At 41.8% G+C, this 20,442-nt stretch overlaps 2 protein-coding genes across 8 annotated transcripts in view; both read left to right on the top strand.

Moving 5' to 3' along the window:
• The first annotated feature begins 4,725 nt into the window (after positions 1–4,725).
• Positions 4,726–20,442, top strand: part of LOC146521480 (uncharacterized) — a 172,611-nt gene continuing 156,894 nt past the window's right edge. For all 7 annotated transcript variants that reach the window (XR_014873364.1, XR_014873372.1, XR_014873363.1 and 4 more), the window contains exon 1: positions 4,726–4,856. Coding sequence is in view for 2 of the 7 variants with exons in the window: in XM_085155374.1 (XP_085011500.1) it covers positions 4,826–4,856 (31 nt within the window). In the remaining 5 variants the exon portion in view is untranslated. The remainder of the gene's footprint in view (positions 4,857–20,442) is intronic.
• Positions 5,961–7,425, top strand: LOC146521489 (sialoadhesin-like). Its single transcript, XM_085147255.1, has 4 exons — positions 5,961–6,229; positions 6,309–6,554; positions 6,641–6,786; positions 7,396–7,425. Exons 1-4 carry the CDS (start codon positions 6,208–6,210, stop codon positions 7,423–7,425), a joined length of 444 nt encoding a protein of 147 aa, XP_085003381.1. The 5' UTR covers positions 5,961–6,207.

The following is a 20,442-nucleotide window of genomic DNA, read 5'->3' as shown; positions in this document are numbered from 1 at the left end:
GCCTGCTCTTCAGTGCCGACAGATTTCAGGCAATCATCCACATAAAAGTTCCTTAGAACAGTGTTCGTTGCAATGTGGTTGAACCTCGCCTGATTGTCCTCAGCACACCTTTGCAGCGCGTAGCATGCACAGCTTGGTGAAGAAGTTGCACCGAACAAGTGGACTACCATTCTGTATTCCTTGAGGCCTTTACCAAGATCTCCATGTGGCCACCACAAGAATCTCAGCAGATCAGCATCTTCAGCGGGAACCCTGACTTGATGAAACATGCCTTCAATATCAGACATGAAGGCAACTGGCTTCTGCCTGAACCTCATCAAAGCACCTATGAGAGAATTGGTTAAGTCTGGCCCCTGCAACAGCTGTGAGTTCAGTGACATGCCTTGATACGTGGATGCACAGTCAAATACCACTCTCAACTTGTGCTTGGTTGGATGGTAGACCCCATGATGTGGGAGATACCATATTCTGCTACCACCTTTACAAGTTTCTGCCACAGGAACTTCTTCGGCATAGCCCCTTTCCAGTGTCTCTGTCATAAACTTTGTGTACTCTTGATGAAACTCACTGTCTCTTAACAGCCTCCGTTTCAGGCCTTCTGCTCTTTGTACCGCCACAACACGGTTGTTTGGAAATGCAGCTGCCTTGTTCTTTAAAGGAAGGCCAATGGTGTAGTGACCGCGAACCTGCTTCACTGACAGTGACACAGACTCAATAAATTGTCTGTCTCTGGCTGACATTTCCATTTTCTCAGATAACTCATGCTCAGGAAAGTCATACCTCATTTGCTGCTGCGAGAGCTCCTCTAGCTTTGTCACCGATATCCTGTTCACCATCACCGGTGGCCACTCAACAGCTCCTTGAGCAATACCCTCTTCTCTTAGCAGAGGTCCATTAATCGTCCAGCCTAGTGCAGTTTTTACAGCATATGGGAACTGAACCTCCTTCAAATAAGACCATTTGTCCACATCACTTTGTTGTGGAATGTTCTCCTTTGTTACTGGAATCTCTGCCTGTGTGAAAACCTGGGGAATCTTCAAAAAGTTGGCCTCATCCAAACCACTGACCTCGAGACCCTTAACGACATGAGTACTGATTGTCGCTTCCTTTCCCATGGTGCGGAGCAGAATGTTGGACTTTTTCCCTGTGACCTGTAAATCCCTCATCAGCTCATCTGTACAAAAGGTTCCAGTGCTTCCTGGGTCTAAGAACACGTATGATTCAACTGTTGTGTTGCTCCTTGAACATCTGACCTTCACAGGCACAATTGAAAGTGCACAGACTGCTTCGCCAGCCCCGGTACAACCGCATGTTTCACTGCCTGCTGCTGGAGAAAAACTTGCTGTTGGTTCTCTGATACTTTTACTGTCACTATCAGGAGAAGAGTACTGCTCCTTATGCAGAATGGTGGGATGTTTCTGAGAACAAGTCTCACACGTGTGTCTTTGCTGGCAGTCTTTGCTCAGATGCCCCTGTGACAGGCAACCAAAACACAAGCTCTTTGATTTGAGGAAATCAAGTCTTTCTCTGTGAGGCTTTTGCTTGAGGAGTCTGCAGGTACTGAGGTTATGTCCTCCCTTATGACAGAAAAGACACTGTCTTCCACCTGCAGAGCCTACATTTTCCCTTTCCCTCTTTGACTGCTCCGCACTGTTTGACACAGGTGCCGTATTAGTAGCAAAGATGCTTTCCCTCTCCTTGAATTTCAGAGCATTCTCTTTGAATACCTTTGCTTTGCCCTTGTTTCTAGACAAAGTGGTGTCCTGAATGTTACCAAACAATGGGTGAGAAGCGATCTTTGCCTGCTTCTCTACAAAACTGACCAGATCAGCGAATCTAGCTCTCATTGCTGTACGTTCTTGAATGTCACAGGCGAAACCCCTCCACCTTTCCCTTAATTTAAAAGGAAGCTTGGAGATGACTGTTCTCATATTAGTAGGGCTATCCATCTTCTCAATGCACTCCATACTGTCTGCTGTGTTACAGCAACTAGTGAGGAACATAGCAAACTCCGTCAGTGCATCACCATCCTCTGGCTTGATTACAGGCCATTTTAGAGCTCTTTCAATGTAGGCTGAGGCAATAGTATATTCATCCCCAAAATGCTTGCTCAGAAGCCTCTTGGCTTCAGCGTAGCCCCTGTCAGGATACATGTGTGAACAGCTACGAACAAGAACCTTGGGTCTCCCTTGGGTGAACTGCTCCAGGAAGCGCAACCTATCTCTATTGCTGTCTGTCCTTTCCTCAATCCCATGCTCGAACGCTTTCATAAAAAACCCAAACTCCAGTGGATCCCCACTGAATACTGGAACATCCAACGGAGGGAGAGTGGATGCTTTCTGTTGTTTTACTAGGAGCTCTGTAATGTCGTTTTGTCGCTTCATGACATCCAATAAGTCTTTAACATCAGCCATCCTGCCTTGACTAGTAATAGACTGGCTATTATCCTTCTTATTCAATGGATGAGGAAGCCTGCTACTCCTTTCTGAGCCTTGCATTACCTCTGACTCACATTCTCGACCAACATCTCCATGTTCTGGCTGAACCAAACCAAAACTGGCCCCAATATTTTGGCCCGGAGCTCTTTGGCAGGTAGCCATTTTGTTGACCAAGTCAGCAGAAGTGTTATGGGCTGGCTCCTTCACAGTCAGCACCTCAAGCTTTGCATTAGCCGCAGCAATAGCTGTTTGCAACTCCCATTCCTCCCTTTTTGCCTTAAGAACAGCTTCTTGTCTGTCAATCTCCATCTTTTGCTTTAATGACTCAGCACGCGCTACCAGAGCAGCCCTTTCTGCCTCAATTTTTAGCCTGGCAGAATATGTGGTTGAAGACACAGCAGAAGAGGTTCGACTGCTTCGATGTGCTTTACTGCGTCTGGACGATATCGCTGAAGCACTGTCTGCAGGCTCAACTTCAGCATCAACCATTCTTGCTTCATCTGCTTGCATTTCCACTCTTTGTAACCATCTCTCGACTTTCTCCACAAAACTTCTCAAATAGCTAGCCTTTGGCTCATACCACTGTGTCTGATCATGAAGAAGTTCTGACTCAGTCAAGTGATTTTTAACTGCATCGTTGTTTTCACAAAACTCAATATACATTTTTGAGAAGTCAGTGGCTAATTTAACAGACACTTCCTCAAAATTGCCATCATCTTCCATAAGCTCCTCAATCTCTTTTATCTTTCTAGTAAGATAACCCAATTTGGTTTTCCTTGTCACTTTAAGAAGCTGAAGCTTTTCCTCTTGTGCTTTAAAGGTTGGCTTGGAAACTCTTTTTTCCTGCTGCTCCATATTAATTGCGCTGCCATAAACCTTTCAATGCAATTAATCCTTTACACAGGCCATGTACGACTTAACCATACAGGAATTTTCACAAACCTTGAAGCAGGCACAGCCTCTTACTTTTCAGATGCTGGGTTTTCTTACTGCCGAAAGGATCCGGGAAACACGGGAAGACTGAAGCGCATCTTCTTTCACGTCCCGTTTTCCAGTTTTTCCTTGCCGCGCCGCGCCGCGCCGATTTACTCTGTGCGCCGGTGACGTGTGCGTAATCCTCTCACTTTCGGAGCAGTTTTTTGACTAATGTAACGGCAACCTTCGGTCCTTCTTTGCCGTTTCTGCAGGACGTAAAGTTTCTGACTCGTGCTGTTGTTAAGTAGCTTGGATGCCTTCCGGTAGCAAAAACGAGGCGAAGGAAAAAAGGGGCAAAACATTTATTTTTCCATATAAACCGAAAGGTACAAAACAAATGCCTCTGGTGGGAGCTTTCCTTTATGATACAACAAAAAATAACATTAAAACGGCGACGGTCAAAAAACTGTTGCTCCACATCCTGCTCGCTTACCTAACCTTTTACCCACACCCCTCCGCATGCGGGCCAAATACACACCCCCTTAACGACACTTATCAACACTTTACAACAACAGACTAACAAAGCAGGATTAATTTATGGAGCGCAGCCGATTACATTAAAACATAAAATGATCAAGATTATAATAGAAACTTAAAGATCTTGACAAATACTTAAATATGGCATGGACTTGGCTCCAACAATGTGAGTGAAGTTGCCCCCTCCCACCTTCTTCAAATCCAACAAAAGTGGTATCAAACATTTGTACTGGTTTGTGCTGCAAAAAATTTTGTTTGTGCCGCTATCATTTTAAAGATATTAAAGAAAATTTCTAGAGGTCATCGGAGGTCAACCAGCCCCCCCACATTAATTAAATCAAACAAAACTGAAGTCAATCAACTGTGCTACATTTCTGCTGGTTTGTGCCGGTTTATGCTGCTAAAATTGTCGTTTGTGCTGCTTCTGTTTTTAAAGATATTAATGAAAATGTAAAGGTCAAAAGGTCAACCAGCCCCCCCACATTACCCAAATCAAACAAAATTGATGTCAAACATTTGTGCTACGCTTGTGCTGGTTTGTGCTGCAAAATATTTTCTTGGTGCTGCTATCATTTTAAAATTATTAATAAAATAAGGTCTTGGTGTATGCTTAATCATCCCAAAAGGTTGATTCTGTTCATCTGGATGTAAGGTTTTCAGTGGGAGAGTTTTTTCCTATTTCCGTTGTCATTTTTTCATATTTTTTTCTTATTGCTGGTGTTTGGCCTCTCAGGGCCACTTTTTTTTCACTTTGTTTTTCACTGGTGAACAGTATATTTAAAGAATTGTATTCACTTCTATCTTTAGACAAAAAAGTCAGTCTCCCACTCACTGTCTTTGAACCAATAGAAAAGCTTGTGCTCAGAGGAAGAGGGCGGGCTTTACTTGGTGTCAGAGACAGAAATGAAAAAAAGCTCAAATGAGTGAGAAGGACGATGAAGGAAACATCTGTGCTGTGTCTGCTCTGTAAGTAGAATCTCTGTGTTTGTTTGAATTCTTGTACTTTGACTGTCTGCTCTCCTGATAACTGATGATGGAGGAGAAGACATGAAAAACAAATCAGGCTGAATTCAAGTTCAAAACAACACGAGGACCAACTGCAGGTCTGAACTGACTCTTTATCTTTGCTCAGGAGTTGAGGAAACACAGCAGGCAGTGTTCATTCACTCATTATATCAACGCAGCTGCACAGTTGACATCAATTTACTGGGTTACTTAAATGCAGTGGATATTTTGTAAATGCGCACATTGCAGACTGCACATAAACATAATGAACACTTTAAATGCTGCTTTTTAGGTAAATAGGTAGCAGAGCCTAAGGAGTATCTGAATACATTTGTCAGTAAGAAAAACAACTAGGTCCCTTGGATGTGATGAGAAATGTTAACAAAAACAGAAAAGAAAAAAAAATGTAAATTGATATCTAACAGTGCAGGTGTCACAGAAGTACAGTGGTTAGTGTCTGAGGATGTTTCCTCCTAGAGTCCGAAGACATTTTAGCTTAACTGGTGGTTTAAATATGACTGTAGGTGTGAACATGAGAGTGAATATTAGTCTGTGATGGACTGAGGACTTGTACTCACCCTAAAACAGCTAGGATAGACTCCAATAGACTCCGTGACTCCAAGGTGGATAAACAGTTAGGAAAATAGCTACATGGTTCTGAGATCTTCCACAGCTCTTTTTTAGCCTCACACATTGTTGTTATTCAAACTTTAATGAAACATGTTGGTGGAAATAAACTGAAAATGAGCAGATATAACAGAAAGACAAGAGTTTGTGTGTTTGTCAGCTACTTAGGTGGAGTTGTTCTTTATATGCATCTAAATTCAACCTGAGTGTCATTTCTCTTTAGTTCTGATCTCACTGCTGAGCTGCACAACAAACCAAGGTCAGTAACCTTCTTCTGTCACAGTTTAAACCTGAGAAATGCTCACTGATATGACCTGATTGAATTCATGTTTGCAGAATGGAGCTCACATATAAAAAATTTCATATAAAATGAATAAGGAAAGCATACTTCCCCCTTTGTAAAAAGTTTCATTTAACTACAACAGATCATTGGTTTTTCATTTTAACCCTCACAGCTCGTCTGACTGTGAGTCCCAGCAGCTCTCAGTTCTTTGAAGGAGACTTTGTGTCTCTGAGCTGTGAGGAGGACGACAGCTCTGCTGGATGGACTCTGAGGACCAATAATAAGATCACTCAATGTGGAGATGGGTGGGGAAAATGGTCTGGTTCTTCCTGTAACATCACTGTTTTCCCATTGGACAGTGGAGTTTACTGGTGTGAGTCCAGAGAGGGTACCATCAGTAACATGGTTAACCTGACAGTCACTGGTAAGCTGAGTGTGTGGAGTTAGTGTTGATGAAGCTGTGTGTAAATGGATGAAATGCTGTAGTTTGTCTCTGTGTTGAGGTGGATCAGTGATCCTGCAGAGTCCTGTCCTCCCTGTGATGGAGGGAGATGACGTCACTCTGCTCTGTAAAACAGAGACCACTCCCTCCAACCTCCCAGCTGCTTTCTATAAAGATGGCTCCCTCATCAGGAAGCAGCCTACAGGTCACATGACCATCCAGCATGTTTCCAGGTCTGATGAAGGCCTCTACAAGTGTGACATCAGCGGTCATGGAGAGTCTCCATCCAGCTGGATCACTGTCACAGGTGACACACTCACCTGTCTGTGTTTCTGCAGCTTTCAACATTCACAATGTGACGACAACTTAATGACTGTGTTTGCTTTATTTTAGGGGAACACACCATCACACCTCCACCTACATCCACCTCTGCTCCTGTTCTCTCTGTGTTGTCATTTGTTGGATCAGTCTGTGTTTTGGTTCTGCTGGTGAGACGATGTGTTCACAGGAAACCTGAAGGTGAGACTCAGACTTCTAGAGTAATGGTTTTGTCTTGTTGGATAATTTATACATTTATTATGGTCTCCTGTGATTAGATTAGATCTTTTAGATGTTCATTCTCCTCTTAAACATTACAAGTCAAAAAAATACATTTCATTTTTCTTATTTACAGTTACAGTTGTAGCTTTTTCAATAAATTATTTTATTGTCAATTTGGATCATTTCAGAAAATAAAGAAGAACCTAAAGAAGATGACATTACATACAGCGCCATCACAACATCAAATTGTCAACAACAACCAAGCAAAGGAAACAGAGGTAGGATGGGGGAGTAGCAAGTGTTGCAAGATTTATAAGTAGACAACTTTAAGAAGTAATCATTATTATCATATCATAGAGACACAATTCACTTCACTTCTAATTAGTGCAAAGTAACATCTCTGTTACAGCTTAGATGTTCACTCACCAAAACATATCTTGTATAGCCTAATGGTGTAATTAACCTTGTATGTATGCCCTGCCTGCTAGCATCTTGCACCCTGCTGTTATGTGCTGGATTGTCTCAAGGGCATCTTTACGTTTTATCTCCTTATAAAGATGTTCATTTTTTAACAAATCTCTTTAATAATCATTGTCTTTGTATTTTAGACAATGTTTGTCCTGTCAAAGCTAGACTAGCTCCGGTTTCAAAGTCGTCTCCCTGGATAAATGACAGCATTCGCTCCTTAAAGCGTTGCTGCCGTAAGGTTGAGTGTTTATGGAGGAAAACGCGTTTGCATGTCCATCTCCTTCATTTAAAGGACCTTTTAGTCTCTTTTAACACTTCAGTTCGAGATGCGAGGGCGGCCTATTTCTCAGACTTAGTGTCTAAGAGCAGAGGTAACCCTAAGGTGCTATTCGACACCATTAGTGATATTGTTGCTCCTGCTCCACATGCTGTCCCAATTATATCAAATGAAGATTGTGAAAAATTTCTTTCTTTCTTCGTTGAAAAAGTCAGTAATGTGAGGAACAATATCTCTCCTTCTGTGTCTCTCTTGTCTGCTCCAACTCAAGCTAGGCCTTTAATTTTAGAAAGATTTTTACCTGTGTCCTTACCTGAGCTGGTCAAGTTAGTTAATTCAATGAAAGCATCCTCCTGCTCTCTTGATATTTTACCTGGATCTTTGTTTAAAAATGTCTTTCAGTCTATTGGTCCCTGTGTGCTCACAATTATCAATACCTCACTGGTGTCTGGTCAGGTCCCTGTTTATTGTAAGAATGCTGTCATTCACCCACTGTTAAAAAAACCTAAGCTTGATGCTTCTCTTCTTAGTAGCTACAGACCGATTTCAAAATTACCGTTCATTTCTAAGATTTTAGAAAAGGTTGTGGCTAAGCAGCTTATAGCTGTTTTAGATGAATACAGCATTCTGGATAAATTCCAATCTGGCTTTCGTAGAGCTCACTCTACTGAAACTGCACTTCTTAGAGTCTCCAACGACATTTTGATGAGATGTGATGCAGGAGAATGCTCCGTTCTGTTGATGTTGGACCTGACCTCCGCCTTTGATACTGTGGACCATCATATTCTGCTAGATAGGCTGAGACACTGGGTGGGTATATCAGGGGCTGCTTTGGACTGGTTTGAATCCTATTTGCATGAACGATCCTTTTCTGTGGCTACCTCTAAGTACAGTTCCTCTTCTACTTTTCTTGCTTATGGTGTGCCACAAGGTTCAGTTTTGGGGCCTTTATTGTTCTTACTGTATTTACTTCCTCTTCAACACTTATTGAGCACTTTTAAGGACATTTCGTATCACTGCTATGCAGATGATATTCAGTTATATATCTCCTTTAAGCCCCATGATGTTTCCAAGCTACCGATTTTGCATAAGTGCATAGACTCCATTAGATGTTGGATGGCTGGAAACTTTCTTCAACTAAATGAGGAGAAGACTGAAGTTCTTGTTTGTGCTCCTAAAAATGTTGTACCTAGTGTTATGGAAAACTTGGGTCCACTTGCTACATTTGCAAAACCGTCTATCAGGACCCTTGGTGTTACTATTGACTCAGCTCTGACTTTGGACGCCCATGTAAAGGTGTGGGCTACTGAGTCATAGGTCTTCTTGTAATTAATCATTTAATCAATTAAATCAATTAATCGAGGCAGTGCACAGGTTGGTCAACCTAGTCTTGCAGACTCGACTGACTGTACTGTCTACTGGTAGCTTGTGTTTCGCTGCTCTGGGATTCTTGTGCCTTTCTGTGCCCTATTCATGTATTGAGCCATGTGCATATTCAGCTTAGTCGCTATGATGCCTGCCGTGTACATGCATATGTGTGTGTTCTGTCTTCAGCCAAGAGAAGAGTCCCTTCAGCCAATTAGGCAAAAGTCAATCATCTTCGGTCGGCGCAGGTGGCCTTGAAGGAGGGGGGAGAGAGTCACAACAACAGTCTTGTTATCTAAGAAGAATTTTGTTATTCCCATCAGCTTTTGCCTTGAGCATCCAGCTGGCACCATGGGGGCCGCATGAGATGAAGATGGTAGTTGATGGATGTCTACCACTGTGATGATTACTGGGCCCTATTCAGTTTAGTTGCTGTGATCTCTTCTTAGATCCACTAGCCACTGAGCATTACTGTTATGAGTTGTGTCCTGTTCCCATATGCTCTTCCAGTATTGCTCTGTATCCAGCCTTGGTGGTGATGTTCTCATATTGTTCCCCTGCCAGTGAGAGCTGGTTTATTCTCTTGCATTCTATCTCTCTGGTTTACCTTTGCTTGGCAGTTTCTAAGGCCTCAGGTATGGACGGCTTGCTGTCCTTAGGCACCTACCTTCTTCCTTGCACCTTTCTGCAACGCCGATAGTTGGCTACCCTCCCTCCATGCTTCCCTGACCTTGGCCTCTAGTCTCCTCCATTGAGAGTAGTACTCTTTGTGGGTGTTCAACTTGTAGCTAAGCATCTCACTGATCACTGCTGCCGTAGTGCAGATCAGCTGGTTAGTCTCCATAGTTTCCGTAATGGTTTTTGTATTTGTATGTATGTATATATGTATGTATTTCTGTTTTGTCTTTTCTGCAGTGATTCAGCTAAGCAATGACTGCCATAAGCCTCAAAGATTAGTGCCAGATTTGCCTATTATTCTTTAGGTTAGTAGCTGGAATTTTTTTTTGTTTGTTTTATTTGTCATATAAAGAGACAGCCAGAAAAAAAGGTCCTTTAATGCAATGGGTCATTCTGACTTCTTTAAAGTTCTGCGTGTAAAACCACATCAGTTACTTCCTGCTGTTGATTCCGTTTAACACTGAATAGACTTCTCACCACAGAGGGTACTGGTTTGGCCAGTAATAGCGTTCATGTTGTGAGAAGGCATTTGTCTTGTGCACTGCTGCTAAATGTTTAAGTCTGCACTCGATGTAATGGCAGATTTGTGGTTGTCTACCTTCCCCTTTCACACAATTACTCCCCAGGTCTTTGTTTTACACCAGAGCTGTTAAAGGGTGGGGGTGGGGGGGACTGTATAAACCTACTGCTATTAATAAAAGTTATCACTTAATATCTGCTTTAACAGAAATACATATATACATACATACATACATACACACACACACATATATATATATATATATATATATATATATATATATATATATATATATATATATATGTATATATAAACACCCAGCACGCCCCTGCGGGCGGTTTATCCTTCAAGCTCGGGTCCTCTACCAGAGGCCTGGGAGCTTGAGGGTCCCGCGCAGTATCTTAGCTGTTCCCAGGACTGCGCTCTTCTGGACAGAGATCTCCGATGTTATTCCCGGGATCTGCTGGAGCCACTCGCCTAGCTTGGGAGTCACCGCACCTAGTGCTCCGATTACCACGGGGACCACCGTTACCTTCACCCTCCACATCCTCTCGAGCTCTTCTCTGAGCCCTTGGTATTTCTCCAGCTTCTCGTGTTCTTTCTTCCTGATGTTGCTGTCATTCGGAACCGCTACATCGATCACTACGGCCGTCTTCTGTTTGTCTACCACCACTATGTTCAGTTGGTTAGCCACCACCATTTTGTCCATCTGTATCTGGAAGTCCCACAGGATCTTAGCTCGGTCATTCTCCACCACCCTTGGGGGCATTTCCCATTTTGACCTCGGGACTTCCAGGTTATACTCAGCACAGATGTTCCTGTACACTACGCCGGCCACTTGGTTATGGCGTTCCATGTATGCCTTGCCTGCTAGCATCTTGCACCCTGCTGTTATGTGCTGGATTGTCTCTGGGGCATCTTTACACAGCCTGCACCTGGGGTCTTGCCTGGTGTGATAGACCCCAGCCTCTATGGATCTTGTACTCAGAGCTTGTTCTTGTGCTGCCATGATTAGTGCCTCTGTGCTGTCTTTTGGTCCAGCTTTGTCCAGCCACTGGTAGGATTTCTGGATGTCAGCCACTTCCTCTATCTGCCGGTGGTACATACCGGTGTGGGCTACTGAGTCATAGGTCTTCTTGTAATTAATCATTTAATCAATTAAATCAATTAATCGAGGCAGTGCACAGGTTGGTCAACCTAGTCTTGCAGACTCGACTGACTGTACTGTCTACTGGTAGCTTGTGTTTCGCTGCTCTGGGATTCTTGTGCCTTTCTGTGCCCTATTCATGTATTGAGCCATGTGCATATTCAGCTTAGTCGCTATGATGCCTGCCGTGTACATGCATATGTGTGTGTTCTGTCTTCAGCCAAGAGAAGAGTCCCTTCAGCCAATTAGGCAAAAGTCAATCATCTTCGGTCGGCGCAGGTGGCCTTGAAGGAGGGGGGAGAGAGTCACAACAACAGTCTTGTTATCTAAGGAGAATTTTGTTATTCCCATCAGCTTTTGCCTTGAGCATCCAGCTGGCACCATGGGGGCCGCATGAGATGAAGATGGTAGTTGATGGATGTCTACCACTGTGATGATTACTGGGCCCTATTCAGTTTAGTTGCTGTGATCTCTTCTTAGATCCACTAGCCACTGAGCATTACTGTTATGAGTTGTGTCCTGTTCCCATATGCTCTTCCAGTATTGCTCTGTATCCAGCCTTGGTGGTGATGTTCTCATATTGTTCCCCTGCCAGTGAGAGCTGGTTTATTCTCTTGCATTCTATCTCTCTGGTTTACCTTTGCTTGGCAGTTTCTAAGGCCTCAGGTATGGACGGCTTGCTGTCCTTAGGCACCTACCTTCTTCCTCGCACCTTTCTGCAACGCCGATAGTTGGCTACCCTCCCTCCATGCTTCCCTGACCTTGGCCTCTAGTCTCCTCCATTGAGAGTAGTACTCTTTGTGGGTGTTCAACTTGTAGCTAAGCATCTCACTGATCACTGCTGCCGTAGTGCAGATCAGCTGGTTAGTCTCCATAGTTTCCGTAATGGTTTTTGTATTTGTATGTATGTATATATGTATGTATTTCTGTTTTGTCTTTTCTGCAGTGATTCAGCTAAGCAATGACTGCCATAAGCCTCAAAGATTAGTGCCAGATTTGCCTATTATTCTTTAGGTTAGTAGCTGGAATTTTTTTTTGTTTGTTTTATTTGTCATATAAAGAGACAGCCAGAAAAAAAGGTCCTTTAATGCAATGGGTCATTCTGACTTCTTTAAAGTTCTGCGTGTAAAACCACATCAGTTACTTCCTGCTGTTGATTCCGTTTAACACTGAATAGACTTCTCACCACAGAGGGTACTGGTTTGGCCAGTAATAGCGTTCATGTTGTGAGAAGGCATTTGTCTTGTGCACTGCTGCTAAATGTTTAAGTCTGCACTCGATGTAATGGCAGATTTGTGGTTGTCTACCTTCCCCTTTCACACAATTACTCCCCAGGTCTTTGTTTTACACCAGAGCTGTTAAAGGGTGGGGGTGGGGGGGACTGTATAAACCTACTGCTATTAATAAAAGTTATCACTTAATATCTGCTTTAACAGAAATACATATATACACACACACATATATATATATATATTTATATATATATATATATATATATATATATATTCAATTCAATTCAATTCAATTTTATTTATATAGCGCCAAATCACAACAAAAGTCGCCTCAAGGCGCTTCATAGATACAGAGAAAAACCCAACAATCATATGACCCCCTATGAGCAAGCACTTTGGCGACAGTGGGAAGGAAAAACTCCCTTTTAACAGGAAGAAACCTCCGGCAGAACCAGGCTCAGGGAGGGGCGGGGCCATCTGCTGCGACCGGTTGGGGTGAGAGAAGGAAGACAGGATAAAAGACATGCTGTGGAAGAGAGACAGAGGTTAATAACAGATATGATTCAATGCAGAGAGGTCTGTTAATACATAGTGAGTGAGAAAGGTGACTGGAAAGGAAAAACTCAATGCATCATGGGAATCCCCCGGCAGCCTACATCTATTGCAGCATAACTAAGGGAGGATTCAGGGTCACCTGGTCCAGCCCTAACTATATGCTTTAGCAAAAAGGAAAGTTTGAAGCCTAATCTTAAAAGTAGAGATAGTGTCTGTCTCCTGAATCCAAACTGGAAGCTGGTTCCACAGAAGAGGGGCCTGAAAACTGAAGGCTCTCCCTCCCATTCTACTTTTAAATACTCTAAGAACAACAAGTAGGCCTGCAGAGCGAGAGTGAAGTGCTCTAATAGGGTGATATGGTACTACAAGGTCATTAAGATAAGATGGGGCCTGATTATTTAAGACCTTGTATGTGAGGAGCAGGATTTTGAATTCAATTCTGGATTTAACAGGAAGCCAACGAAGGGAAGCCAAAACAGGAGAAATATGCTCTCTCTTTCTAGTCCCTGTCAGTACTCTTGCTGCAGCATTTTGGATTAACTGAAGGCTTTTCAGTGAGTTTTTTGGACATCCTGATAATAATGAATTGCAGTAGTCCAGCCTGGAATTAATAAATGCATGAAGTAGTTTTTCAGCGTCACTCTGAGACAGGATATTTCTAATTTTATATATATATATATATATATATATATATATATATATATATATAGGGATGGGTATCGAAAACCGGTTCTTGTTGAGAACTGTTTGTTCTCTGTTTCTTGTTGAGAATTGTTTGCCATTTTTGCAAACGATTCCCTTATCGATTCGTCGATATAAAACTTTTTTAATACCCAGCTTCAATACCAATACTACCAATACTTCCTCTATCTGCCGGTGGTACATACCGTGCAGGGGCCTGTCCTTCCATGATGGTTCCTCGTCTCCCTCCTCTTTCTTGGGTTTCTGCTGCCTGAGGTATTCACTGAGCACGCTGTCAGTTGGGGCCATCTTTGTGATGTATACTTGGATTTTCGTTGTCTCATCCTGGATTGTGGTGCTGACACTCACCAGTCCCCAGCCCCCTTCCTTCCGCTTAGCGTACAGCCTCAGGGTGCTGGACTTGGGGTGAAACCCTCCATGCATGGTAAGGAGCTTTCTTGTCTTTATGTCAGTGGCTTCTATCTCCTATATATATATATATATATATATACATACATACATTATTGCTTCTAAATTCAGATAACAACTGAGGTTATTGTACTTGGCCCTGAAAAGAAATATGGTATCAAACCAGAAACTTACATTTGTTGGGATTACCTTGACATCCAGTAACACCGTGAGGATCTTCGAGTCATTTTTGACCAGGATATGTCTTTCATTGAACATATTAAACAAATATGTAGGACTGCTTTCTTGTATTGCATAAATATTTTTGCTAGGCCCATCAATGCATGCATTTTTTTAATCACTTAATCACTCTTAATCATTAGTGTGTGTGTTGTCACCAAGAAAGAATTTATCGCAAGATTTAGTTTAGTTCACCTCACTGTTTAAACCAGAGTTTCCCAAAGCGTGGGCGCAGAGCCATTGCCAGAGGGGGTGCGGTATGAATAAAAATTAAAAATTAAAAAAAAGAACACTTGGATACTGCTAGCATAATGGACGGGTTTTTGACGGGGCTCCCACACAAACACAAAGCAGGAGATGAAGCATTGCCAAATATGTTTCCAAACCAACTTCCTTCCAAGTCAAAGATTAGAAAATATGATAAAGCATATCTTGCCTTTGACTTCACGTGCACAAGTGCCAAGGTAGGTCTCCCCTGCAGAATTTGTTTTCGCTGCGTCGGGAGCACGCGCTAGGCTCTCCATATCACGGACAAACAGTATCCCACAATTGTTTATGTTTTTGAACACATTTTGAGAAAAGAGGCATTTTTTTAAAAATGTATTGATTGCAGTGTTGAATATTATTACCAGTGTTGGTCAAGTTACTTGAAAAAAGTAATCAGTAACTAATTACTAATTACTTCCCCCAAAAAGTAACAGCGGACGCTAATGTTTTTGTCACTTTTTAAGGAATCAAACTCAAAGTAAGGTCAGTCCTTCCACGCTTTAAACGCTGCACGCTCATACTCTCTCCGCACTCGATACATGATCCATTGTTGATCTGCACACAGCTGTTGTCACAAACGTCGCACTCGCTTACGTCATTGTCATGAGACACTCTCACAAAAAAAAGTAACAGTAATCTAATTACCGTTTTTGCAATAGTAATCCCTTACTTTACTCGTTACTTGAAAAAAGTAATCGGATTACAGTAACGCGTTACTGCCCATCTCTGATTATTACACAGGGAAAAAAACGACACTTAAAAAAAATTACACCATGAGGGGTACAGTAACTGTGTGTGTATATATATCGCCTCTTCTTCTTGAGGACTCTGAGGAAGAACCACCTGTCCTCAGACATCCTGGTGAACTTCTATCGCTGCATCGAGAGCATCCTGACCAACTGTATAACAGTCTGGTACGGTAACTGCTCTGCCTCGGACCGGAAGGCGTTGCAGAGGGTCGTGAAAACTGCCCAGCGCATCGCCGGAGCACCACTTCCTGCCATAAAGGACATATACAGGAAGCGGTGTCTGAAAAGGGCTGGGAAAATCATCAAAGACCCCAGTCACCCAGCACATGGACTCTTCACCCTCCTGCCCTCTAGGAGGCGCTACAGGAGCCTCCGGACTAAGACCACCAGGTACCGGAGCAGCTTCTTCCCCACAGCTGTCAGACTCCTGAACTCTGCCTCCTGACATCTGACCCACATTAACACATGGACTGGACATACACACACCCACAACCACCTACACACACACACACACACACACACACACACACACACACACAATGGACAACCGTACCCTCAAACACACAATTATAACATGGACTGAACCACCACTCACAACCACCAGCACTTTATATACCTCTGTAGAAATTATCCACATATCTCACTTATCTTAACTGCACTACTGTATAGTTCTGTGTAAATAATCATTCTGTACATATGATAATTTTTAATCCTACAATTGTTTATAACTTGCATAGTTCACATTTCTGTATAACTGTATATCTCATATTTCTGTATAGTTTTTTATTTCATATTTATATCCTGTTCATGGCTTGTACTCACTACAGCCTGTACATACTTATAGTTATAGAATATTCATAACATACTTCATACCGTGTACATTATAACATACCATAATAGACCCATTTCTGTAATATACTTACATATCTATATTATTGCTAATATATATTGTAATATATCTATATCACTAAAGCACTTCTGGATGGATGCAAACTGCATTTCATTGCCCTGTACCTGTGCATGTGCAATGACAATAAAGTTGAATTCTATTCTATTGTATTCTATTGTATTCTATTGTATTCTATGCTATTCTATTCTATTCTATCAGCGTGTAAAAACTACAGATAGTAAGATTAACAGCAACAGTACTTTGTCTCTATCCGCTATTGTAGAAATTCATCTTATGTAAATAATAATGTGGCGCACAGTGTGACGTGAAAAAAGGCAAACACCTTTGACGTTGCGTGATGAACTCCCTTTGCCTTGTCCACACGTACAGGCAAAAGCTGAGTTTTTGAAATTCTCCAACCTGGCAGGAGTTTTTAAAAATCTCAGTTTTTGGTGATTCACGCCGCTAACATGTGGGCGAAAGGCCCAAACACATAGAAAAACTGCGTTTTCAAAAATACCCATGTAGGTGTGGACGTAGCGTAAAAGAGTTAGTAGTGTATTTTATTGCCGCCTGTAATTTATTGCACTTTTATTTGTTTAAATGCTTCCTAATGTAAGATGAGGTTTGCAAATGTTTCCAAGTCTCCCTTCTCAGTCTGTCTGAGAAATCTTCTGCCCGGGTGGAGAGAGGAACTGGAAGCAGCAATTTTTTGTCCTTATGTTATCAAATGCAGTTGATAAGCTAATTGATATGTAACAATGTGTGTGTTTGTGTTCAGACTTTAAACCAGAGCCAGACGTCGTCTACTCTTCAGTGAAGTAGTCCACCAGTCCAACCACTGACGTCCAGCTGCTCTCTAACTGGTTCACCTTGGACCAGAGGACATCCACATGTTCAAAATTATTATTCGTTTTATATATTTTTTCACTTAATTATACTAAAAAATAGGAAAGATCAAATTTTAACTGGAACTTTAAAAGCTTATTTTTCTTCAAAATCAACAGTGGGAGAATATGTTAACATTCTTTATGTTCTCATTAACTTTACTGTTTTATATGTGGTTTCTCTATAGAATTAAAACACTTTTTTCTCCCTTGTTTTTCTCATTTGGTTCTGTGGGTTTCACTTAAGTGTCAGATGGAAAATTCATCAGTTTCGATTTGGTTGTGGCTAACCAATACATGTCTCTGTTCATCACAGGAAAAGAAAAAAAGAAACATTAACCCAAAATAGCATCAACATTTCTAAACCACATAGAAAAAGGTTCCATACTGAGTGTCTGTCTTTATTTCCTTTTTCACACAGAAACCAAGCTTCCTTTTTTTCTTTTTCTTTTTGTAGTCCAAACTCAAAATGTGGGGTTGGTCTGCTGGTCAGCTAAGTAAAACATTCTAGATGTATTTGATCAAAACTGTGTAAGTATAGATTTGAGTAAACCTGGTTCAGATCATTGTTTAACTGTGTATTTTTGTATTTCTTTTTTACTAAGGATCATTGTGGCAGGGTGTGGTTTCTCGCTCATCTGCAGAGGAGGGGAGAGCTGTGTGTGGTGCTGAGCTAAGAAGCCAATAGCTGAACAGTTAGAAGCACTAAATAACACTCACTTGCAACATGTAACGCTGTGTGCGTGGGTCTATTATTATTGCTCCTCCCTCAGGGAAATATTGTCAGTGTCTCACTAAAAGGTGAACTGCTTAAGTAGTGTTCAGCAGTGTCTGATAAACTACAAACTCATGAATATGCCGCCTGGGCTTCCTTTTGTACCATATTTCCGGTGCTGTACCAAAAAGTAACCGTCTGTCAAAAACTAATTGCCATCCGCGAGAACACGTATTGCTATAGTGCACAGTTATACATAAATATAGTTACGCATTCCAGGACCAAACAGCCACTATGTGCAGACAGCCACAAACTGTCCTTCCTATTTGGTAAAAATATATCTTTAGTGAATTATAACGATTCTTGTGACCGAATGACCACGCTTGTTGTCAAAGGGTCATTGGCAGTATATGACACATTGACGAATAGGGATGGGTATCGTTTAGGTTTTATCCGATACCGGTGCCAAACCGATACTTTTGAAACGGTGCCGGTGCTTAAACTGTGTTTAAACCGGTGCTTAAAGAATGGAGAACACAAAATTGGTCCAAAAACCTCTCATGTACAGCTGTTTTTTTTGTAAAAAGATAACAATGTTAGCCTTTTCTGCAGCTATAGGGCATATATGGTATCATTCTTGGCTGGAAGCAGTGCTTAAACAATGGAAAAAACACAAACTTTGTCCAAAAACCTCTCATGTTTAACTGTTTTCCACTTTTTCTTTGGTCATTTTAGCCTTTTTGGCCAGGGTGAAGGGAGTATCTGCCATCAAACAAGAAGACAACCGCATGTAGCTATGATGATGTTTGCTAGTTCACCTTACATGCATTAATGTAATAACGTGGTTAGCCTACTCAACGTAAATTATACACGAACAACATTAAGCTACTCACGCAGAGAAGAACGGCTGCTGCTGCATCATCATCCGTCATCATTTCTGCTACACTGGCAGGGCTAGGGGCCAGGACTCTACTCTTCGTGTTTTTGGGGGATGTTGCTAACTCCGGGTCCAATAACAGGCACCACACCCGCAGTAGATGTGCACAGTGTGAGGTCTCGCAGCAAGCTATCAAATACGGCGCATTTTTCGGCTTTTTAAAAAAACGCTATCCGTCGCCAGGTGTTTCATTGAATTCGAGGTGTTACTTCCTTTTACAGTGTCACAGTACCAGCTTAAAGCACTTGTTGCAGGCTGCTGAGTTTGCATATTTTGCTGTGAAGTACAGCCAGACTTGGGCATTTTTAATCTGTAGCTCTGCTCTAACAGAACGTACGTACCTGGACCCGCCTACTATCCTCGGAAACGTAAAATGATTGGCTAGAATCTAAAGTGTGTCACAGCTCAGGAAAAAAAAAGCACCGAAATAAAGCACCGAAATGTGCGCTGCTTTGCGGTCTGGTTACTACCGTTTATGTCAGGATACCGGTACCCATCCCTATTGACGAATGACAATAGAAAACACGATATTGTAATTAATGATATCTACAGCTTTAGTGTGGCTACTATCGTTGTTTATATGACTGTGGCATGTGTAGGTTAAAAACAATAACTAAATAAACACTTACTGTGCCATTATCCCTATGACTCTATATTTTTTTTTAAGATTAACAATTTACAACATGCTGTCAAAAAGTGATTGATGTTCATAACATGTCATTGAAAAACTGTTCCTTCTTCAGATTAGCTTGATATCATTCAGAATTGTTTGTGACAGATTATGCTGCAAAAATGCCTCATAAGAGCTCAAATACCTCTAAAGGAACATTAAACCAATAACAAACTAATAACAATAAACAAAACAAAAAGCCATTTTATATAATTACGTTATGTTTACAAGTGTTTAGTGATAGCCAAATGAAGCTTTCTGAAGCATTGAAGCTTGTGTTGAAAAATGGTTCATTACTCAAAGCTTTTCAACACAGTCCTCTCTCATGACATCTGGTGGCCAAAAATATGAAGAGCAGCTGGAACCTACAAATTAAAACAAACTGCTTCATTATGGCTGCCCACTCTACAGAGTGTAGTTCACAGTTCTGTCTGATATTGGGCCGCTGTTGTGTTGCTTTAAACAGCTTTAAAAATTGTTATTGTCAAGGTTGGTTGAAGGAGAACCCAAATGGTGGACTTTTAGAATGGAGAAAGTGTGTTTATTTACAGAAAAACAGTGCCAACAGTCCACAGTGTGTGCTCTCCCAATGTGTGCACGTGTGGTAGTGCTTCGACCTCCTCTGTGCCTGTGTTCGACAGTGTGCTGCTCCCTAAACGTTTCCGTAATCACCCTGGAAACAAGAGATGCCAAAATGAGTATTCTCATGCACCGGCCAACAAAACACATTAACCATTTCAACAAGAGAGTAATTGAAAACACAACTATACAAGCTGGGCACTAACTGTATTTCTATTATTAATTTAACAATCCTACGCCAACTGCTGCGCCACTGCTCTCTTAAATAGAGCTCCTTGATTAGGCAGATCGGCAACAGGTGAGTGATTAACACAGGAGTAGCTGGCTCCAAGGCAGGGACTCTCCAGGCCTGGTGGGGCAGCAAAACTAACACAACAACACACAGGGGGAA

This window comes from Neolamprologus multifasciatus, chromosome 3, assembly GCF_963576455.1.
Source record: "Neolamprologus multifasciatus chromosome 3, fNeoMul1.2, whole genome shotgun sequence".
Lineage (NCBI taxonomy): Eukaryota > Metazoa > Chordata > Actinopteri > Cichliformes > Cichlidae > Neolamprologus > Neolamprologus multifasciatus.
The sequence above is the reverse complement of the archived record's forward strand: the minus strand, read 5'-3'. Positions and strand labels throughout refer to the sequence as shown.